Source organism: Aethalodelphis obliquidens, unplaced genomic scaffold (genome assembly GCF_003676395.1).
Source record: "Aethalodelphis obliquidens isolate GAN/ISIS:26980383/991018 unplaced genomic scaffold, ASM367639v1 scaffold63, whole genome shotgun sequence".
NCBI classification, from domain to species: Eukaryota; Metazoa; Chordata; class Mammalia; order Artiodactyla; family Delphinidae; genus Aethalodelphis; species Aethalodelphis obliquidens.
The window spans coordinates 834,472-857,557 of NW_020838007.1; the positions used below are offsets into that span (position 1 = coordinate 834,472).

At 59.0% G+C, this 23,086-nt stretch overlaps 2 protein-coding genes across 6 annotated transcripts in view; one reads left to right on the forward strand and one right to left on the reverse strand.

Moving 5' to 3' along the window:
* The first annotated feature begins 7,207 nt into the window (after positions 1 to 7,207).
* On the forward strand, positions 7,208 to 12,028 carry DERL3 (derlin 3). 4 transcript variants are annotated; one of them, XM_027088777.1, is made up of 8 exons: positions 7,248 to 7,405; positions 7,541 to 7,603; positions 7,679 to 7,752; positions 7,851 to 7,944; positions 8,357 to 8,552; positions 9,009 to 9,099; positions 9,203 to 9,493; positions 11,922 to 12,028. In XM_027088777.1, the coding sequence occupies exons 1-7, from the start codon at positions 7,313 to 7,315 to the stop codon at positions 9,282 to 9,284; spliced, it is 693 nt and encodes a 230-aa protein (XP_026944578.1). In that variant the 5' UTR covers positions 7,248 to 7,312; the 3' UTR covers positions 9,285 to 9,493; positions 11,922 to 12,028. The 4 variants fall into 4 exon arrangements, with proteins under 4 accessions (XP_026944579.1, XP_026944578.1, XP_026944580.1 ...); XM_027088776.1 differs by having other exon boundaries at positions 7,251 to 7,405; positions 7,538 to 7,603; XM_027088778.1 differs by lacking the exon at positions 9,203 to 9,493 and having other exon boundaries at positions 7,208 to 7,405; positions 7,538 to 7,603; positions 11,922 to 12,012.
* Positions 11,355 to 23,086, reverse strand: part of SMARCB1 (SWI/SNF related BAF chromatin remodeling complex subunit B1) — a 27,252-nt gene continuing 15,520 nt past the window's right edge. Inside the window, exons 7-9 of one of the 2 annotated variants that reach the window (XM_027088775.1) lie at positions 17,902 to 18,092; positions 12,012 to 12,143; positions 11,355 to 11,680 (exon numbers count right to left, since the gene is read on the reverse strand). In XM_027088775.1, coding sequence (XP_026944576.1) covers positions 11,641 to 11,680; positions 12,012 to 12,143; positions 17,902 to 18,092 — 363 coding nt within the window. In that variant the 3' untranslated portion in view covers positions 11,355 to 11,640. The remainder of the gene's footprint in view (positions 11,681 to 12,011; positions 12,144 to 17,901; positions 18,093 to 23,086) is intronic. The other variant, XM_027088774.1, reaches the window with a different exon arrangement.

The window sequence follows — 23,086 nt, forward strand, 5'->3', positions numbered from 1 at the left end:
TGTCACTCTGCAGATGGGGAAACTGAGGCCCAGAGCTGGCGGCGAGGGGGGAGTAGGGGGATCCACCCCGGCACTCCGCGGGAGGCAGGGAACACAGCGGCTCGCACCGAAGGTAATCGATACCGCAAAGCTGGCTGGAGGGCTCCACCGGGTCTGCGCTCCACCGAGCCCCCGGCTGCTCCTACCCCCGCAGAAGCGGCGAGGCCGCCTCGTCGACCCGAGCCCGCTCCAGAAGGTGCCTCCACTGTTACCCGGGCCCGGGGACTCCGCTGACCCCCGGATTAGGCCTCCCGGATTAGGCCTCCAGACCCCATTTAGCCCTCCCAGGCCGCCCCCGCCAGTTGCCGGGATCCGTCCCCGCTGCCGAGACCGGCTCCGGCCGCGAGGGGGCGACAAAGCCCGCGCTTCGGGAGTTGGCGCGGCGGGTCGTCAGACCTCTCGGGGCTCCGCGGTGGCAGGGAAACCAAGAGGCCTGAGCCAGGGCCCCGCCAGGTGCGGGGAACTCCGGGGGGAGCTGCCCCCACGGTCCCTGGGCGCCGAGTCCTGGCCGATCCCGGGCGTCCCCTGTTCCACGAGCCCCAGGTGATTTCGTTTCCTTAGTCCTGCGCACCCAGACCGCGCCCCGCCGGGGGCTGGGTGGGGGGGGTAGGGTCTTGGTCGGGAGTTCGGCGGTCTGACACCCAGCCCACGCTGCCTCTGCCTCGCTGTGTGCCTCCCCTCTCTGCTCCATGAAGGGTGGGACAGGAGTCTGGATGGTGGCCTAACCCCTGGAGCCTGGGCTCAGGCTGGCCCCGATGGTCCCTGGTCTCTCCTTCAGCCCATCAGCTGGGCATCCATCACCGGGTGGGTGGTGGGTGGACTGACCTGCTTTGACCCGACTGCCTCCCCTCTGACCTCAGCGTCCTCATCTGTCAGCTGTGCTTTCCAGGAAGGGCTGGGGAGTGGTTCAAGGCCTTCCCTGTTCCTCCCACTTGGACTGGCAACTCTACTCTACACCAGGAGCCTCCCAAGGAGGCACTGGCTGGAGTTCAGAGGCCAGCTGACCTTGGGCACCAGGCTGTCAGGGTGGGCAGTGAGCCATCACCAAGCACAGCAGGCCGGCCACAGGCCTGGCTGCAGCTGATACCAATGGGGTACCTGCAGTCCCAACATGTACTTCCTCTCTCCAGGCTCCATTTGCTCACCTGTAAAATGGGGACATCATGACAACTGACCTGCCCCCTGCACAGGCACTGCACCCTCAGGCCCCAGGTGTGTCTGTTGACTGCCCGCACTGAGCATCCTAAGGGCAGGTACTGTGCCCTCTCTTGATCTCCAGACAGACCCTGCCTGTGGGTAGGTGAACATGAGGGGCTGCAGCCTGACTGAGTGTGGAGGGCAAGGCCTAGGGGCAGCCCCTGCAGGCTCTACCCCAAATCCAGCTTCTCCCTCCTCCTCAGAGCTGGCATCCACTCCAGTTCTGGGTCACATTTCCAACTTAACGATTCAAAACTAAGAAAGAAAGAAGAAACCCCAAGCAACAACCAGCCGAGAAGCCCCTCCTGGCCACCCTTTGATATCTGAGGACTGAACAGTAGAGCTGATTGCGGATAGGAGGTTTAAAGCCATCTTAATTAGAAGCAAAGAATGTCCTCGGGGTTAGCTGTTCTAAAAATACAGCTGTGCCCACATCTGGAGGGGAAGGGTGGGAGGCGGGGGTGGGGATGGCGGTTAGACAGAGTCTGAAGTGCTGACGCCTGCATTCCCTGGTGGGGGAGGCCCCCTCCCAGCAGGGCCCATGGTGGGGGAAGAGGGGAGGACACCAAAGTGGTGGCCAGTCCCCTGTGGCTGGGCCACCTGGTGCAGGTTTGGGATGGAGCTGAACAGGCAGCCCACCCCTTCCTGGGCCCACCCTCACCCCTTCCCCATGCCCTCCCCACATCCCAGCCTCAGTTTCCCCAGGGGCCTGGTTAACGCCCGCTGCTTCTTTCACCAGCCCCCGCCTGACACAGGCACAGCTTCTGACCGGGGAGGGGATTTTTCCTGGGTTTGATATTGAGTGCTACTTGTTACCTTTTGTGAACTTGTTGCTTGTTTTGTTCGTGTCCTCATTCTAAACAAATGAGGTACTTTTGTACCTAATCTTGGACTTGTAATTTTGCATTTGTTTTCTTAAAGAGGCCCTAATACCTCACACAGGTGAAGGGCATGCGAGGCTGGGAGAACATCTTGAGTGAAATGTGGAGGCGGGGCTTGTGGTGGTATCTGGGGCGGGGGGTGGGGTGGAGGGGTACAAGGACGCAGGGTTCCTGTCCCAGGGTCTGAGCGAGCACCTGGCCTGGGGCTCAACCTCCCCGGTATGTGAGCAGGGCTTGGGCTGCTTGGCAGGGGTGTCGGGGGTATAAGCCAGGTGGGAGATGGGAGAGCCCAGGGCCTTTCTGAGCTTCTCCATCCACCTGCTCTGAGCACTCAGTCACTTTCTGGGCAGGGCTCCCAGAGTGGTGGCCCCTGTCCTTCCAGGTCCTTGCCAGACCACAGATGGGAACTGCCTGATGATCTGGCAGGCAGGCTATGGGTAGGAAGACCGTGGGACAGTGTGGCCTCAGGTTCCACACGGACCGGATCCCACGTGCATCCCCGGGTGTGCAGGTGGGCAGCAGACCCGTGTGGGACCACACAGTCTTTTCACTGTATCTCCATGAACTCGCATCCCCGGCCCTGCCATTTGGCTGATTCAGCCAAGCAGATAATTTTCTTCCAAAACACAACCCCACAGCCACACTGAGCTCGAAAATAGCTGAGGTGGAGGGGGCGGGGGGGGGGCGCCGCCAGCTGCTCTGGGGCTCTGGCTGGAGGCGGCTTTGATGGTCAGGTAGTGGCCACAGCAGTGAGTGGAATGAGGGGCAACTGATGAGGGTCATGACAGCCGGGCATTGAAGGTCAGGCTGGCCTGGCAGCTGGGGCTGGGGAGGGACCATCTCATCCAGCCACTGAGGGTCAGAGATAGAGAAACCGGGGTCCAGGCGGGGAGTCCCACACCCCAGCTACTCAGTAGGGGAGCATCCAACGAGCAGAGTCGCCTGTCAGAGACATGGCAGGAGCCCAGAGGTGGCAGAGAGGTTTTTGTCTCTGAACCACAGCTGGAGAAGGGTGAAGGAAAGGAGCTGGGAAGGCAGGGCTGGGGAGGCCAGGGAGGGCTTCCCTGAGCGGTCCTGTCCCCCCGGGACCCCTAACTCGGCCTGTCCCAAACCAACAGGGGCTCTCCCTCCCAAACCTGGCCCTCCCCTACATCTCAGCCCCCTCGCCAAGCACTCACTAAGGTCTATGCCTTCCGCCTCCTTGACCCTGTCACCCTCGCTGTCACGTGCCCACCACTGCAGGCCGCAGCCATCTTCCCCTCTGACCCCTGCTTTCTCCAAAGAGCCGCCATCTGATCCTAACCTCACCTGGGGCTCTTCACTGCCCTTGGGACAGAGACCATCACCTACAGGGCCTGTCAGCCAGTCTCTCATCATATGCAGCTCCTTCCCTGCCTCTGTCCCTCCATGCCATCTCAAGACATTTGCACAAGCTGCTCTCCTGTCGGGCCTGGCTAATGCTTACTCTTCCTCTATCCTGACTGCCTCCTCCCTCCCCAGCCCACCCAGAGACCCTCAAATTCCTGGAAAGTCGATTCTGCTACCAGGCTCAGAAGGCCAGGCCCAAGTCGCCCCCTCTGCCGGGCAGGCCTGACATAGCCCACCTGGACGGTTTGTTGTTCTTATGCTCCGGTCACGAGCAGCTGCTGCCGAGTGAGTTCCGGACTCAGTGCTAAAAATATCCCATGACCCAGACAGGAAGGGCCACCGGGGACGCAGCTGCTCCTGGGGGCACTGGCTGGAGCTGCAGTGAGACCCACCCACAGCAGTTGGGGGCGTAGTCCATATGCTGGGAGGGGGTGGGCACTGGGCTCGCAGCCCCTGAGGAAAGGCCCCGCGAGGGGTGCCACATGTTATCCACAGGAAGACACAGTGCCTCCAGCACTCACCTTGTTTCTGCTTCTTGCCAGCTGTTACCCTGGGCACGTGCTGCTTTCGGAATAAAATACATCTAAAATTTGAGTGTGTGGGGCCCTAACAGAAGGTAGGTGAGCTCTGGTCCCTTCAGGGAGGGCTTCCTGGAGTAGGAGGCATTTCTATCACCCTCTCTCCCTCTCCTTTTAACAGAACATCTAGGCTGGTAGGGAGGGAAATGAGTGACTGAATAAGTCAGATCTGGGCTGTCCCAGGAGAGGGATGCTGAATAAGAGGTGGGGAAAGGACTGGAGGGTTCCCTGTGGGGCCGGGGAGTGGGAGTCAGGGTTGGCTCCAGGGTTTGGGGTTGTCATTGGGGTCTCATGAGGGTCTCTCCTGGTGTACGAGCCCTGTGAGGAAGAAGGCCAGCTTGATGGGCACGCAGCAGGTGCTGTCCTGCCTGTAGGCACTGGAGAGCCTGGACAGAGAAATCAGAGGTCTTCGGATGTCCCCGGACCTGGGCACCTGTCCCCAGACCTGGGCTCCTTGCTCGGTAGCAGGCAGGGTCCTGAGGCCAGCGAGGTGGCTTGGAGAGCAGGCCCATCTTCACCTCGCCACAGGCCCGCCTCCTGCCATAGTCCTCAGCCCAGGAAAGAGGAGGCGGCCCCTCGGGCAGGCCTGCTGCCCTGCTGCTCAGGACAGACAGATGGCTACACAGCCATTAGCATCCAGCACCCCGCCTGCCTGGCTCACCCAGGCCTTCTCTCTGTAATTAACTGTCTGGAGGTGCCAGGGGTCGGAGCAGCGGGCCCGGTGCCTCTCGAGTGGCCTGTCCTGCGCCTGACACTGGACGTGAAAGCCTGGACTGGTGATGACAGTCTGCCCCAGGCCCTGCTCTGCCTCCTAGGGGCCTCAATCCCCACCTGAGCGTACCCTGGGCCTGAGAAGGGAAGATGTGCAGTAGAACCCCGCAGCTGCTCCCAGCATGTCCCGCCCCCACCCTGGGCTCTGTCTCCCAGGAATGTGCTTCTCCAGCCCCAAACCCGGCTCCTGCCTTATCAGCCCCATCGAAGGGGAGAGACAGACACCCCTATCACATGACGGCCCCTCCGTTAGTCCCAGCCTGACCCTGAGCGGAGGGCCAGCCAGTGCCTGCTTGCTGAGGGCCCGGAGGCAGGAATGCCTCCCCTTCCCCGTGCAGACAGGAAACCCGACACCCTCGCTGGCTCCTTCAAGCCTGGCAGGCGCCCGCCCTGATGTCTGAGGCCCTGGATCCCAGCCCTGCAGCCGCACCTCCACCTGGGTGGGATCCCACCTGGGTGGGATCTGCTCCGACGGTGTCACCTCGAACGTGACCTAGATCTGCTTTGCTGGAAAATGGAGGCTGTCTGAGGGGGCCTTATCAGCTTGCTCCCACCAGCCTCTCAGCCCTTGGTCCAACTCCTGCTGTATCAGACTGACCTCTCCTCACTCCTGAACCCAATGCACACCTCCTTCGTGCTCCCAGCCTCTCCCTCCCCGCCCCTCCCAAGTGGGCCTCCAGGTGCCACTCCCCAGGGGACCCCTCTTAGCCCTCCTCGGATCCACCTGAAATGGAGTTTCTCTTTTCCACCAAAATAACAAGGTATCTTGGCTGGTTCTCCCCACTCCAGTCTCCCTGGGGGACTCAGGGTCCAGCGCAGGGCTTCCCTCACCTGCCACACTCGAGTCCAAAGTTGAGCTCCTGGTAAAGGTCCGGGCACCTTCCTCTCCCTCATGGCCGCCATTATCCAGGGACCTTGGCGTGGCTTCCCAGGCCATGACTCCCAGGGCTTCTCACTACCTTGTCCCTGCAGCCTTTTCCTGGTTCTGCTGCAGCCTCCCTGGTCTCCCTGCTTCCCTGGCTGTCTGCCTTCTCTCTCTAACTAATGAAGGTCGAGCTGCCCAGGCCTGGCCTCGCCCCTTGGGCATCTCACGCAGGCCCAAGGCTACAAATGTCATTGGTCTAATGAAGGCTGCTACCCACACTTGGACAGCCTGCCTGACATCTCCTCCAACACCACACTTGGGTTTTTCCACACGGATGTCATACAGATGCCCCAAACTCAGTGAGGCCAGAACAGGACTCTCCATCTGCCTGCCTTTCTCCCAAGCATTCTCCAGCTCAGTAAAGGCCACCGCCTTCCATCCACCCTGCAGCTCAGGCCTCAAAGTCACGCTTGACTCCTCTCTCACAGCTCTGTCTAGTCTGCTGGCAAACCACATCCCGCCCCTCCTGGCCTTCCAGGCTCCACCCTGCCCAAGCCACCAGCGTCCCTTGCATCATCCCTTGCTCACCGATTCCTCTGGCAGTCTACTGTGCTCACAGCAGTGACAATCAAACATCACCTCTTCACAGAGGATTCTCAGATCACCCCACCTGGCATGGGGCACACTACCCAACCCTCCAGTCTCCACTTGGCTGATATTTCCGTTAGCGCGCTGTCCTGCAAACACTATCTCTCATCTTAGCACAAGACCATGACAGCCTGTCTCCTTGGCTACACCAGGAGGGCAGGAGGGAATGGCATCTTTTGTTGGCCTTTGTGTCTTCAGCATCCAGAACAGTGCCTGGCACATGGTCGGTGCTCAATAAATGATTGACTTTGTTCATTAGAATGAATAAATGGAGTTTCCCTTTTCCATCAAAATAACAAGGTCCTCTCCAGCCTGCCTCGTCACCGGGGCTGCAAGTCCCGAGCCTGGCCCCTCCTCCGGCGGCCTTCGTGGGGCTTCCCAAGGAGCCGGCAGTTTCAGCAGGGCCTGGACGTGCGGGGGGATTTGGACTCGCGGCTGAGCGCCTCCTTCGCTGCTCTTGTTCCGAGGGAAGAAGGACGGCCCGGGTCGCCGGCCAAGCCAGGTGGATCGACATATCAGGGCGCCCGAGCTCCGGGTTCCGCCCCGCCCACGCCCCGCGTGGCCCCGCCCTTTAGTCTCCCGGGGCCTCCTCGAGCAAGCACTCCTAGCCTCGCCCCCAGGGTGGCTCGTGGGTCCTCGCTATTGGTCCTCCCCTAGTTTGCCGCTAAGTGCCCTGTTCCTCATTGGCCACATATTCTCCCGCGCCGCAGCCGCAGTCACCACAACAAGCGCCACGTGCTCAACCGTGGGGCTTGCTCATTGGCCACGAGTCCCGACCCGCCCACGCCCCCATCCTGCCCCAGGCTTCCTGCTTCCTCCTCCTATTGGTTACCTGTCCCAACACCCCTCCCTCTAGCCCGGGCGCGCTGCACCTCAGATGAGGATTGGTCGAAGACAGGAAGGCGGGGTTTGGAGGCAGGTTAAGAGCGCTCGGCGGTGGGGCCACGCGTTCCTGAGAAGGTTCAATGGCGTGGCAGGGGATGGCGACCGAGTTCCTGCAGGTGCCGGCGGTGACGCGGACCTACACCGCAGCCTGCGTCCTCACCACCGCCGCCGTGGTGAGCCGGGCGGGCGGGTATCGCCATGGTTACAGCCCTGGGGTTGCCATGGTTACGGTTGGACCACCCCCCCCCCCCCCCCCCCCCCCACCCCCGCCGGGGGGCAGTTCCTGACGCCCCCTGGTTCCGCAGCAGCTGGAACTCCTCAGCCCTTTCCAGCTCTACTTTAATCCGCACCTCGTGTTCCGGAAGTTCCAGGTGAGGCCGCCCCGCCCCTTGCACCTGCTAGCCCAGCCCCGCCCGCCCCGCGCCTGACCGCCCGCCCCCATGCAGGTCTGGAGGCTCGTCACCAACTTCCTCTTCTTCGGGCCCCTGGGATTCAGCTTCTTCTTCAACATGCTCTTCGTGTATCCTCCGCGGGCCTGGGAGGCGGGGGTGGGGGTGGGGCAGCGGGAGCGGGGAAACTGAGCTCCGCTGGGAGGCACTTCCTATACGGACGCCGCAGGTTTCGCTACTGCCGTCTGCTGGAGGAGGGTTCCTTCCGCGGCCGCACGGCCGACTTCGTCTTCATGTTTCTCTTCGGGGGTGTCCTTATGATCGTATCCTTCCGGGCTCTGAAACCTCTGGGCCCAGCCTGTGCTGGCCCTGGGGCCCGGCTTGAGCGCCGGCTGGAGAGGGACAGAGTCGCTTCCAACAGTTTAGGCTGTATTGAGCGTGCATCGCGTGCTCAGCTCCAGGTGCCAGGGCTAGGTCCAGTGCTGTACCCAAAATGCCACACGGTGGGGTACCCGGGGCTCTGAGCCCTGAATGCCAGTATCCAGGAGGAACTGGGGCCAGGATGACCAGTAGTGGAGCCTGGGGTGAGGTGGAGAGGCAGTGCAGATCAGGTGGCCCCTGGAGGCCACAATGTGGCCTTAGATTGGGAAGGGAAACCAGCCAGCAGGAGGGTTCCAGGGGTTTAGGAAGTCAGAGGGGCCCTGGGCAGAGCATGAGGCCTTGACTCTGGCCCAGCTGCTGGGGCTCCTGGGCAGCCTCTTCTTCCTGGGCCAGGCCCTCACAGCCATGCTGGTATACGTATGGAGCCGCCGCAGCCCCCGGGTGAGGGTCAACTTCTTCGGCCTCCTCACCTTCCAGGCGCCATTCCTGCCCTGGGCGCTCATGGGCTTCTCAATGCTGCTGGGCAACTCAATCCTCGTGGACCTCCTGGGTGAGCCTGCTGCCCATCCAGCCTTCCCCAAGCAGGCTGTCAGGGACCTGAGGGTCTGCTTGGCCAGAGCCCCCCGTCCACCTGCCCTGGACCTCTCATCTGTCCCCACTGCCTCTTCCTGCCCTCACGGCTACCCTGTTCTTCCAGCCCCTCAAACAAGCCAGCCTATTGGTTTTACTTCTTCAGGCCTCACCTGCTTGCTGATGCTTGTGTAGGTTCTGACCCAGGTGGGGATGGGTGGGTCAGAGTTCCTGCTTCATGGCTCCCATTCCTCCCATGTTCTCAGGCCTGACCCCCTCCCAGGACCTGCCCTCTTCTGGGCCAATCCTGGCCCCACCCTGGGCTGGCAGTCTGTGTAGGACATTGGTCACCCGTGCTCTGGGGCCTTCAGGGCTGCACTGGCCGTGGGCTCTGGGCTGTGGAGGGTGGCTTCAGCAGTTGGTGGCTCTCCCACAGGGATCGTTGTGGGCCACATCTACTATTTCCTGGAGGATGTCTTCCCCAACCAGCCTGGCGGCAAGAGGCTGCTGCTGACCCCTGGCTTCCTGTGAGTGCTAAGATGACAGCCCTCCCTACTCCCCCCCAGATGGTTCCCTACCCCATGGGGGAACCCCTGTTGGCTGAAGCTCAGCGTGGGCCCCTCCCCACAGGAAGCTGTTACTGGATGCCCCAGAGGAGGACCCCAATTACCTGCCCCTCCCTGAGGAGCAGCCAGGACCCCTGCAGCAGTGACCCCACCCAAGGCCAGGGCCAGTCCCAGGGGCCCATCTTCCTGGCCTCTGGCAGGACTGCATTCCCCCCACAACCCTGGCTTGTAGCACAGCTACCTGTCCTGGAGGCTGGGCCATGCCCAGGGCCCACCCGAATAAACAATGACCTGCATCCTCTTCACACACAGCACTGGCCCTCCTGCCTCAGTCGGCCACACCTTTCCATGCAGGGTAGGTGCTGCTGGCCTTGACCAAGGGCCACCAAGCCTGACCTGCTCTCTCAGACCAAGAGCAGGTGGTAGGATGGGAGGCCCAGAGAGGGTCCAGAACCTACCCACAATTGCCCAGCAGAACTTTGAGCTCTCATCCCCACCCTGACTGTGCCTCAATCAGCCTTCAGTGAGGGGTGTCAGATCTTGGTGGCGGGGCCAGGACTGGGCTAGCTGGCCATGCTGAGCCCATTCTGTGGTGGCTGCTGCCCGAGGGGCCCTCAAGCTGATGCCTCCCTAGGCCCCTCCTGTCCCTCACCAGCAACCCACAAGGGGAGCTTTGCCTCATTTTCCAGCTAAGCAGCTAAAGGACTGGCTAAGTACCCACGGGGCCAGATGCAGAAAGGGGGCAGGCCCTTTCTGTGACCCCAAAGCCTTAAGTGTCACCTTAGCAGAGTCCAACGGCTGAGGCAGAGACCTCTGGGAAGCTCTGCCCCTGCCATTTTCAACTGAGGACGCGGAAGCCTCCTCTGGCCCACAGCTCACCTGCATCAGATGACCAGTCCCCATGGTTTATTCCTGGATCGTCACCAGCACGAGGGCTCCTCCAGCCACCAGCTGTCACGTTCACAGATGACAGAAGTATTCGCCATGGAATTGGACCTTGACATTGTAGTGAAACCTTTGGAGCAGCAGTGGGCAGGTGGCCAGCCTGGCCAGTGGGCTGAGGCAGGCAGGGTGTGTTCCACCCACCAGCTGGGGGCTTGGGCCACCTCCCAAGCCTGAACACACACCTCAGCAGTGGAGCCCACTTGTCTCCAAAGCCAGCTGGGCCTGGAGCCTTCCTCTTTGTTCAGGGCCTTCCAGTGAAGCCCAGCTGTCTCCTTGCTTGGGGTCCAGCAAGTTCCACTCCTGGATGAAGGGCAGTGGCTGGAGTACAAATTCTTAGGACGTGCTCACGAGGCCCACCACCACCCCCGCCCCAGCCCAGACACCAGGCCCATCTCACCCCACATCTCACAGCAAGAACCTTCAGAACTCTGCCCCTGCCCAGTATGGGGCTTGGGCTGGGTACCGGGTGCCATGGGGCCCCAGCCATGCTCCGGGGAGCAGAGCAGTCCTGACCCTCAGCCCTGCCAGTAACTGAAGGTGCGGGGTCTGGGTCCATGGTCTTCAGTTAGACTGTAGCTGTGCCTGGGTCACCCTGTGGTGCCTGGCCCAGTGAGGAGGCCCCCATGTGCCATCCTCCTGGGTCCCACATCCCAGGCAGAGTGGGGACCCTTCCACATTACAGAAGAGGATGCAGAGCTGCATCACTCTTCGAGTTGGTGCCAGGTTGGGTGTACTGCTCCTGTTACTCCTCACAACCTGCGCGGAGGGAGGGGCTGGCCTGGCCACAGCATCAGCTGGGGGTGGAGATGGGGCCCAGTCCACCTGTTATGTGTGAGGTGCTAGGAGGTGTGGCGAGAGCAGTGCACACCTGCTGGAGCTGAACAGCTGGGCACAGGCACCCGGGCTGGCAACACGCCCTCAACGACCACACAAGACGGGGCCTCTCCAAGGACCAGAGAAGCATGCGCCTGGCTGGGGGCGGGGCTGTGGCTGATGGGGCAAGCAGCCCTGCCTGCTGAGCCTCACCACCTCCTCATCCCTCTGGGACTGCAAGGACTTGCCGAACACAGGTGGGTGGGATGCCGGGGCCAAGGGGAATCAAAACTGCTCTGAGTCAGGGCCTTGCAGGGCTGAGAATAGAGCCACGGTCCTGCTAAGGCTCAGCTGGGGACATGAGGCAGAGGAGGGTGAGGGTCCTGCCCGCAGCCTCGACCACATGTCCTGACCACATGTGCTCTCCCCCATTCTTGTTTTTATGCCACCACTTTGAAGAAACGAAACAGGACCTGTCGCCTTTTATTTAAAAAATGTTGCTTGCCCTGCCTGGGGCTCCTATACAAAAACAAAACACAACCCAAAACGAGGCTTCTTCCTGACCAGAGACGGGCGGTAGGGACTGGAGCTCAGCAAAAGGAATGTGTACCCTGGGGTGGATGACCAGGAGGCCCCTGCCCCATGCTCCTCAGGATGGCTGGGCTGCCCCCTCCTTGCCAGAAGATGGAGGGGAGACGGTCCATTCTTCCAGATGCTCCGTGGGAGCCAAGCACCACTGGGTGGTTACCAGGCCGGGGCAGTGTTGGCCAGACGCCTCATCCGCCTGCAGGAGGGGAGAGGGCGGTGACCCTGGGCAGCTGCCCCTCCACCAGGGATCTCTAGGGCAGCCAGGGGAAGGGGCAGAGACAGGATGTGGTAGGTGGGATCCCCAGCCCCTCCCTCAGCCTTGGCCTGCTACTTGGGGCCCTGAAGCTGCCCTCTGTCCCACCCACCTCTCCAGGGGTCCCGAAACCTGGTCTAGGCTGTGGTCAGACCGACCCAAGGGCTACTCTTGTCCCCTGCAGGACTAGACTGGGACTCATCATCCAGGGGCCTGCTGGGTCTCGGGAAAGGCGACGGTCCTGTCCTGCCTGAAAATGGGGCTGGGGAGGCACCTTGTGTTCCTGTCCTGGTCGCGGATCTTCTTCTCCATCTCAGCATCTGTTAGGGTCTCCAGCAGCGGGCACCACTGATCAGCATCGCCTGTGTTCCGGATGGCAATCTCCACCGTGGGCAAGGGGTTCTCACTGTGGAAGACAGGAGGAAGTAGACAGTTCACAGAGCAGCAGCCGGAGAAGCTCCAGAAAGCACTGTCCACGCCCCACGGGCAGCTGGAACGCTGGAGCCTGGTGTCTGTGCCTGGCCCCCAACAGGGCGGTGGGGGTGCTGCGGCCCAGTGGACACCACGACAGCGACTCCAGGTCTGCATGCTGGGGAAGGGTCCATAGGACAGCGTTGCAGGGCCAGCTGTTCCCACTGCACCTGTGGGGAGGGGGAGGGCCGTCCGCCTCGCTCAGCGTCCACGAAAAAGGAAACCAAAGGAGTCCACCCAGGAGTCCAGATGCCGCTCACTGAAGGCCACTGCCCCTGATGGTCCCACACACAGCTCCTCAGCCCGTCATGGGGCCCAGAACCCACGACCCCTGACTTCTCCACCTTGGGGTCTCTCAGAAACGTCTCCGACTCCAGCTGAGGGCCATCTGCACACCCTCTGGCTAAGTGGACTCAGCGGTTGGGGGGTCAGCCTCAGCGAGGCCACCAAGGCTGGGGGTGCCTGACCGAGCTGCCACCTTTGCCAGGAGGGCCAAGCCCAGGCTGCCCGGTGAGCCTCAGCACAGCCCGAGCCCTGCTCCCATCTACCCAGAGCCCTGTAGAGTCAGCTCTGGAGGAGGGAGAGCAGGGGGGCCCCAGGGAGGTGCCCGGTGGATGATGGCACAGAAGAAAACAGGCCCCTGGCCTTGGTCTAAACACCTCATCTCGAAAGTGGGGACAATGTCCTTGCTGTGAGGGCTTTTAGAGGATCACTATTACTAAACATCCAAAGTACGTCCACTATGTGAGGGCCGGGTGCCACTCCCACAGCCCCCGCCCACCCCCCTCATGCTGCCCCTCGGCCTGGAGTCTCAGGGACCGCAGGCGCACGGGGCACAGCCCAGGACTGCCCTGCTCCCCTACAGAAGTGGGGCTCGCCTCTTGCTGCCACAGCTTGGCCCGTGGGGTCCATGCCCATGAGGCCCGGAGCTGGAGCTGGTGCTGGTGACTCAGAGGCCTGTGGCTGGGCCGCCCCTCCTCGGCTGCTCCTGACAGCTGCTCCCCAGCCGGGTGGCGGTTTGGCAATCCCAAAACCATCCGGCCAAAGACCCAAACATCATTCCTCACCTCGAGGGCTCCCAGCCGCCTTCCTCAGGAAGGGGAAACATGAAAGTCGCCAAGCCCACGCGGAGGGGAGCCAAACATGTTTTCCTCTTAAACAAGAGCTGGAGCGTGGGTCCTGGAGGCCCCTGTGTTTACCTCCCCGTGGCTCTGGGAAGATTCCACCCTAGTGGGTTTGTTCTAAAATAAGAACTGCTTGAGCCAGGCACGGAAGGATGGGCCTGGAGCCAGCAGGCCCCATAGGTGTTGCAGGAGACATGCGAGCAGAGCCGCCCTGACGCCCTCAGAATCCCCTCTGAGGGGACTGTGCTTCCCGGGCCTCAAGGCCACCTGGGACCCTGATGTTCCCACGACCTGCGGTGTCCAGGCAGGGAGGCCATGGCTGAGGAGGCAGAGGACCTGGACGTTCATCTTCGATGTGACCTCACTTTTATGACCTCACGAGGTACAAGAGGCCAGCTGAGAAGCATGACTGTGCCCGCTTGGTAGAGGAGAACAAGGCTGCGATGGTGAGCAACCTGCCCACAGCTCCTCAGCTGGGAGGAGGGGGCAAAACTCGACGTTGCCCTCCTGTTTATGATCAACTAACTTTGGATAAGGGGCCAAACCCACTCAATGGGGACAGAGCAGTCTTTCCAACAAATGGTGCTGGGACAGGAGCCTGGATCAGGCCACTGTTTCTTAGGTATGACACCAAAAGCACAAGCAACAAAAGAAAAAATAGATAAACTGGACATCATCAAAATTTAAAACTTTTGTGGGACTTCCCTTAACCCTTCCAGTGGTTAAGACTTCGCCTTCCAATGCAGTGGGTGCAGGTTCAATCCCTGGTCGGGGAGCTGAAATCCCACATGCCTCTCGCCAAAAAACCAAAACAAAACAGAAGCAATATTGTAATGAATTCAATAAAGACGTTAAAACAATGGTCCACATCAAAAAAAAAGAATTTTAACTTTTGTGCCTGAAATGACACTGTCACGAAAGTGAAACATAAACCCACAAAAAGGGAGAGAATATTGCAAATCATGTATGTGATAAGGGACCTGTAGCTAGGATATATAATGAACTCTTACAACTAAATAATAAAACCAAATAACCCAATTAAAACACAAAAGACTTGAATGACCTTTCGTCTAAAGAAGATATACACACGTCCAACAGCACATGAAAATATGCTCAACACCATCAGCCATTGGGAAATGCAAATCAAACCACACGGAGATGCCACTAGGGTGGCTAGGATCAAAGTCAGATAACAAAGGCTGGCGAGGACGTGGAGAAACTGGAGCCCTTGGTCTGCTGGAGAGAATGTAAAACCGCGCAGCTGCTTTGAAAACAAGTCTAGTGGTTCCTCCAAACGCTAAACAGAGCTACCACGTGACTCAGTAATTCCACCCCTAGGTACATACCCAAGAGAACTGAAAATAGGTGTTCAAACAAAACCTTGTGCACAAATGTTCACGGTAGCATTACTCTTAACAGCCAAAAGTTAACAAAACCCAAATGACCATCAACTGATGACTGGATAAATAAAGTATGGTCTGTCTATATGATGGAATATTATTCAGCCACAAAAAGGAATGAAGTTCTGATACAGGCTCCACATGGACGAACCCTGAAAACATTATGCTAAGAAGCTGGCCACAAAAAACCATATGTTATATGATTCTATTTACGTTAAGTATTCAGAACAGGCATATCTACAGACGGGAAGTAGATCAGCGGTTGCCCAGGACTGTGGAACTGTGCAAACACACAAAAACTCACTGAGTCGACACTCTAGGTGGTGAACGAAAACAAGCCGGCCAGCCCGGCCATGGGGCCAGCGCAGGGGCTGGAGCCCCAGGACTAACCTCTTCTGGTGGCTCTGGTCAGCCAGTCCACAACGACCCTGGTGCCTCCCAACCCTGAGGCTGTTCCAGTGACAATGCCTCTGTCCCCCACCGGGCACAGCTGCCAGGCTCTCTGACCCTTTGCCTGTCCCCAGCTTCCTCCAGCCGCTCCTGCCCTGGCCACCCGCTGCCTCCTCCCTGGCCCACACCCTCTGGCCTCGGTGGCCAGGCACTCGCACCTCCTCTGCTGGACAGCGCACTGGTTCTCCCCTGTGTCCCCAGCCAGGGCGGAGGGCTGGCCTGGAGGAGGTAGAGGAACTCTGCAGGATGCCACCCCCCTCATAGTCTCGGTGACCGTCTGACACCCTCACACCCTCTGCCCAGCCCTCCCCTGGGGAGCCCTGCCCCCTCGTCACTGACTCTTGTCTCCGTTCCGCTGGTTCCAAGACATCTGTATGTCCTTCTGGTTCAGCTCTATCCTCTAGCAGCCACACGCCCGCGTCCCCCTCATGCTCACTGCCTGCCTCTGCCCACATCAGGCTTGCCCGGCCCGCTGCCTGTTCTCCGCACTGGTGCCCCAGCTCACTAGCCTGTGACTAGCCTGCTCCACTGTCGCAGAGGAGGGCACCGCGGCCAGACACCAGGCTGGACTCAGTCTGGCGGAGACAGCCAGCACTGGCTCACAGGAATCCAGAGAGCTTCCAACAGGGGTGACGGGGCCCAGAGCTTAAAGTCCCCTTGAGGAGTCATGCGACTCAGCAGCTGCCAGGCTTCGCGTAGCAGAAACCAGGCTGGGGCTCCCCGTCCAGCTCTCTGTGGGCCAGGCAGGCCCTGGCCCCGGAGATGCGGCGAGCCCCTCTCCTTTCCCCAGGCAGAGGCTGGACAGCAGGGAAAGGCTGCTACTGGTCTCCCGGGGAGCTCCCGAGGTGTGGGGAGCGCAAGGGGAGAACGCAGGGTGGGTCAGGAGACAAAGTTCCAGGCCCCCTGCTAGCCGCAGTCCTGCCCCTGGATGATAAAGCCTGACCCCGCACTCCCCTTCCTGTCCTGCCAGCTCTCCGAGCACCCCGCTGCCCAGCCCAGACCCAGCACACGCGAGCCCACGAAGCCTGGTTGGCTGGGGAAGTGCAGCAGCCCTCCTGATGCCAAAGGAGGCCTGTGGCCGCCTCCAGACCACCAGGCAGGCCGCACCCACCCAGCTGGCTGGGCCAGGCTGCTGTGGAGGGGGCATGCTTACCACAGTCCCCAGTGGGGCGGCCCTGCCTTTGATCCTGAGGATTTGAAAGCTGCATCCTCAGTACCAGAGTCATTCCCACCCACACAACGGAACGTGTTAACTAGCTGCTGAAATGGGAGCACTCCATTCCAGTCCTGACCTGCACCCCCCGGGGCCCCCGGGGGCCTGCTCTGGAGCTGCAGGTCGCACTGCCGACAGCCCGGAGCCCCGGCAATCAGAGCAGGAGGGATGCGGCCTCGTGTGTGGACACCCTCCAAGTCCCCCTGCTGCACACCAGTGAGATGTGGGCTCTGACTCAGCATTTGGTGATGAGGGACTCCCAGGACCTCAGGGTTGACTCTAGGAAGCAGGGCCACCCCAGACTGGCCCCAGTCCGGTCGGCCTCAGCTTGCATGCCGTCAGTGGACACACACCGCGACACCGTGAGCAGACCTCCTGTGGGATGTGGAGTGTGGGCCTGTACCCACATCTGTGGAGCAGGATCCCCAGTTAGCGGGGCTGCTGGAGGTCATGGGAGGCCACGCATGTTATGTCAGCCGGGACGCCCAGGGCCTGAGGCCCTGCGGGTGTTGGTCATTCCTTCTCTCTTGCTCAGAGCTACAGGAAAACTGAGAAGGCTACCTCGTGGGATTTCTGGAGGAACCAGCTGATACAAACAGACTCATGCGCTCCCTTAGCTGTTCCGTCTCTTCAAGGCTCTTCATCTTTGCTCCTCTGCACCACCTTAAGGGGTGGTCCCTCAGTAATGGCCTCCAAATGTGGACGGTGACAGCTTGACGAGCAGAATAAATCCTAACATCCTATTTTGATGCAGAGATACTCAGCGCCGCCTCCGCTGGCACCCCATCCCGCAGAGGAAAAGGAGCTCAGGGGACAGGGCTGGATGTGACAAACAGTCCTGCTGGTGGGCGAGCTCTGCTATGTGGTTAACGCTCGCCGACTCCTGCCCCGGCCAGGCCCGCACGGCAGGGCCACCAGGAACAGGAAGGCCACATCTATGTCATGAGAAGCCCTGTCCCCCAGTCCACCCCCACCAGCACCCATGACACTGGACCAAATGCTATATTTACACTCCCTACCCCCCCCCACCGCCCCATCCCCAGCAGCCTGAACGCTACTCCCTCTTCCACAGCGGCACCCAGTACGGGTCCAGCCGGCAGGGGCGCCCACCACCTGCTCTCTGACTGAACAAGCAGCCTCTTGACTCCCCTCCAGGGAAGGCAGCATGGAGTAGGCCTTGTTTGAGATTCAGTGCCAGTCCATCAGACGACCCCGACCGAGGAAGGGTCTGGGTGAGTGCAGGGAGGAGGTGGCGTGTGAGGGCGGCAGGGGCTGTTGGCGGCAGAGTGGGTGAGGACAGAAGGGCAGACCCGCCGCCTCCTTAGATCCTCCTCTGTGATGGGGGATGGGAGGAGCCAACAGAGGCCGTTGAGCCCGCAAAGCTGCTCTCGGCCAGACGGCATCATGAGGCTCCAGAAAGTCCCAAAGGCATCACCACACACAGGGGGAAGCCTTGTCCCCAGAATGGTCTGCAGAAGGAGGAGGAGGCACCTGTCCAAGACCTACCTGAAGGCGTAGGTCTTCTGATGCCAGCTCAGCTGTCCCCGGATGCTGTACGCGATGGTGGTGACGAACTCCCCGCCCAGCCCCAGCTCGGAGCACAGCTTCAGGGCAAACTTCTCCGGCGAGTTCTCCTTCTCTGACATGTCCCACTCGAACTGGTCCACCAGGGAGATGTTTCCCACGTGGATGTTCAGCTGGGCCAGAACCAGGAACACGAGTCAGAGCAGGCAGAACTGCATCCCCCCTCCAGGCCCATAAGGAAGTGGGACGGCTGCCCTTATCCCTCTGGCTGCAACTCCCTATCCGCAAACGGGGCTGACCCCACAGACCTCCTGGGCGGCCAGAGAGACTGTGGTTCAGGGCCCGGCACTGTCACCCTCTAGGGAGGGCCCCGGGCACCTGAGTCCCGCCTTGCCCCTGTTCCCACCCCCTCGCTCCCTGCACTGGCCGGTACCCTCTTCTCTGCCCTTCTACCGCACCGCTCTGGACCTTTACAACGTGATAAACACTGGTCACTCATCAGATACTATCCCCGAGCCCTCACCTGAGCCAGCGCCCACCCCCCTGCTCTGTCTCTTCACGGAACATGCCCCGCTCTGAAATCATCTGCTATGTGCGCTCACAGACTCACAGCCCGCATGGCACAGGCAGGGCCTGGGCGTGTGGGGGTGGGGGGCGGCGGGAGCAGAGGCCATGCTGGTTCCTGCGCCTCGCTCCCCAGAGGCATCTGTGAGACGTGCCACCTGCAGCCACAGCCTGTGCCCCAGGAGCTCCCCACCCTGACTTTTCACCCTACAGATGACCTGGGCCTGCTCTGAAACTGGGCATCAGAGACTCACAGGAAGGACAATTCGGGGTCTGGCGGCATTCACTGGGCATCGTGTGGAGACCCCTGCCCCTGCTGTCCAGCCCTCTACCAGCCAAGCAGGCCACGGTGCACCTGCCCCTTCATGCTACTGTCCCCAGGAGCTCAGCTGGGCTTTTAAGATTCGGATCGGGACTCGTCCATGCCTTCAGAGAAATGTGAGGCCCTACCACCTGACCTGTGCATGAAGTCCTGCACGTCTGGGCCCCCTGCACGGCACTCCACTCTGCAGCCGAGGCCCCGCCACTCCCACCTCCAAGCCACGCCCTTGCTGGGCGACCAAGCAGGTCTGCGGGTGAGAATCGGAAGAGCCGGCCCTTCCCAGCAGGAACCACGTGTCTGGTGAGCCACGTCGGCACAGCAGGACTGGAAAGCGAAGCAGCAGCAGGCAGCCCGTGGACACATCACACGGGACCAAACCGCCCTGCGCACCACTCGGCCTGGCCATGAGGGGTGCCACGCAGACCGGTGCCTGTGTGTGCACTGCGCCGACTGCTCATCAACGCTATCGTTTATTAAGAAATACATACTCCTGCCGACCCAGGAGGCGCACAGGGGACGCACAGTGGGAAAAACAGACACAGAGTCATCTTCATGGGTTGACATCCAGTGCGGGGTTAAATACGTGAATGAGGGGACATCAGAGGTGTAGGTGCTATGGGGAAGAGGGGGAGGGGCAGAAAGTGCAGTCAGCGGTTAGCCAGGAGCCCCAGGAAGGCCGCCCGGTGGAGGGGGCATTTTAGGAAGAACTGGACAAGCTGAGAGAGAGCAGGATGGGGCTCCCAGGGGAGGGTCTGGGCAGAGCAGGGCCTGAGGCCTCCACAGAGGATGCAGGAAACTCACAGAATGGGGACTGGGAGCCGTCAGGGGGGTGGGGGGTGGTGAGGGGCGGCTGGACTGTGGGGCCAGGCCCCCCGAGCAGGCTCCCCAGCTTCAACCTGTATCACCCACATGCCATTCCCTCCCCCAGAAAGGGCCCACCAGCCCCCCAGAGTCTGACAGCTCCACCCTCAGCTGCACTGAGCCCCACGGCCCTGGAGGGCCAGGTGTCCTGGTCGCGGTGCCAGCCTAGGCTTTTGTTCCACCACTCCGGGAGCACCTGTGAGCGGCCGCCCTGAGCTAAGGCGCTGCTCTGTGAGGAGACATTGGTCAGATGTCATCCTTCACTGTGTCCCAGAAGCACCCGGCTCCTCTGGAGTCTGACACATGGGAAACCCTGGATGTGGCCATCAGCGTGCTCGCCTACCAGGTGGCACGCACCCCCAAGGTCACAGTGCCCACAAGGCTCTGCCTCCCCGGCAGCAGGCCTTCCCTGACCAGCTGTGTCCGGCCCCAATGCTGGCAGGCCCTCACGACCCCAACCAAGCAGGACCCTGACCTGGGGATGGTCTCCCAGCAGCCTACCAGCCGACACCATCCCATGGGTGGGGATTATAGGTGGGTGTGAGGGCCTGAACGGACCCCACGGCTGAGAGCTGTTTAGTCACCAAGAAAGCCTCTGATCAGGGAGCAGGTGACGGTCCCAGGTGGATTTTCAACTGCCTGACAACTTTCTGTATGGCTGCCCACAAGCCCCATCAGGAAAATAAAAAGATGACACTCAGTTACAAGAAAATGTCAGAGAAGCCAGCTGTCAGACTCACAAGGACCCTCCCTGTGGCTGATCCCGCCTACTTGGAACCATGCAGTTGGGTGTAGCCAACTCTGCAAGTCCACGTCCCCACCATGGTTACAGGACAAAGATGCAGCACAGAGCGGAGTAGGGACCACCCTCCAGGGGCCACAGGCTGCGCACAGGAACACAGGTGTTGGTCCCACAGCTGCACCCCACACATCCCCACTGCTTCTCTCCCAGGACATCCCCCTTCTTTCTCACCCGTGCCCTTTTTCTGCTAGTTGGCCATAATGAGAAACTGAAGCAGGTTAAGAAAAATAAATTCATATTTCTTTTAAAAGAAATTAACTAGCAAGGAGGTTGAATCAGTAATTAAAAACCTCCCTACAAAGAAAAGCCCTGGACCGGATGGCTTTACTGGTGAATCCTACCAAACGTTTAAAGAAGAACTAATACCAATCCTTATCAAATCCTGCCAAAAACAGGATGGACTTGAGGGGGAAGGGTAAGCTGGGACGAAGTGAGAGAGTGCACGGACTTATAAATACAACCACATGTAAAACAGATAGCTAGTGGGAAGCAGCCGCATAGCACAGGGAGATCAGCTCGTTGCTTTGTAACCATCCAGAGGGGTGGCAAGGAGATGCAAGAGGGAGGAGATATGGGGATATATGTATATGTATAGCTTATTCACTTCGTTAAAAAGCAGAAACTAACACACCATTGCAAAGCAATTATGCTCCAATAAAGATGTTAAAAAAAAAAAATCCTGCCAAAAAACTGAAGAGCAAGGAACACTTCATAACTCATTGCCTTGATACCAAAGCCAGGCAAAGATACTACAAGAAAGGAAAACTATAGACCAATACTTCTTATGAACATTGATATGAAAATCCTCAACAGACTTCCCTGGTGGCACAGTGGTTAAGAATCCACCTGCCAATGCAAGAGACATGGGTTCGAGCCCAGGTCCGGGAAGATCCCACATGCCACAGAGCAACTAAGCCCATGCGCCACAACTACTGAGCCTGTGCTCTAGAGCCCAAGAGCCACAACTACTGAAGCCCGTGAACCCAGAGCCTATGCTCTGCAACAAAGAGAAGCCACCACAATGAGAAGCCCGCACACCGCAATGAAAAGTAGCCCCCACTCGCTGCTACTAGAGAAAGCCCACACGCAGCAAGGAAGACCCAATGCAGCCATAAATAAATTTAAAAAAATAAATTCAACAAAATACTAGCAAAACTGAATTCAACAGCACATTAGAAGAATTACACATCATTATAAATGATACAACAACATAAATCAATTATAAAAAGTGGAATCTATTATGGCAATGCAGGGATGGCTCAATAAGAAAACCGATCAATGCAATAAACCACTTGAACAGAATGAAGGACAAAAACCATATGATCGGGGCTTCCCTGGTGGCGCAGTGGTTGGGAGTCCACCTGCCAATGCAGGGGACATGGGTTCATGCCCCAGTCCAGGAAGATCCCACATGCCACTGAGCAGCTGGGCCCGTGAGCCATGGCCACTGGGCTTGGGCGTCCGGAACCTGTGCTCCGAAACGGGAGAGGCCACAACAGTGAGAGGCCCACGTACTGCAAAAAACAAACAAACAAACCAAAAAAACCCATATCATGTCAACAGATGCAGAAAAAAGCATTTGACAAAATTCAACACGCTTTCGTGGTAAAAGCACTCAATAAACTAAGAATAAGTGGAAACTACGTCAACATAAAATTAATACACAAAAAAATCAATGTAAATATCACACTCAATGGTGAAAGAATGGTAACTTTTCCTCTAAGATCAGGAACTAGCCAAGGATACCCACTCTTGCCACTTTTATTCAACATAGCATTGGAATTTCTAGCCAGAGCAATTAGGCAAAAAAAAGAAATAGAAGGTATCCATTTGGAAAGGAAGAAGTAAAGTTATCTCTGTTCCCAGGTGATATGATCTTATTTGTAGAACACCTTAAAGATTCTACCAAAACACTATTAGAATAAATGAATTCAGCAAAGTAGGAGGATACAAAGTCAACACACAAAAATCGGTTGCATTTCTACACACTAACAATGAACAATCTGAAATTAAGAAAAAAATTCCAATTACAATAGCATCAAAAAGACTAAAATATTTAGAAATTAACTTAGCTAAGGAGATGAAAGACTTCTACAATGAAAACTATAAAACACACTGAAGGGACTTCCCTGGTGGCGTAGTGGTTAAGAATCCACCTGCCAATGCAGGGGACACGGGTTCTGAGCCCTGGTCTGGGAAGATCCCACATGCCATGGAGCAACTAAGCCCATGTGCCACAACTACTGAGCCTGCACTCTAGAGCCCGTGGGACACAACTACTGAAGCCCATGCACCTACAGCCCGTGCTCCACAACAAAGAGAAGCCACCACAATGAGAAGCCCGCGCACCACAACAAAGAGTAGCCCCCATTCTCACAACTGGAGAAAGCCTGTGTACAGCAGCAAAGGCCCAAGGCAGCCAAAAATAAATAAATAAATAAATAAATTTAAATTTTAAATTAATTAATTAATTTAAATACATGCTGGGGCAACCAGTGGTTGAAAGTCCATCTGCTGATGCAGGGGACGTGGGTTCGTGCCCCGGTCCAGGAAGATCCCACATGCCACGGAGAGGCTAGGCCTGTGAGCCGTGGCCGCTGAGCCTGCGCGTCCGGAGC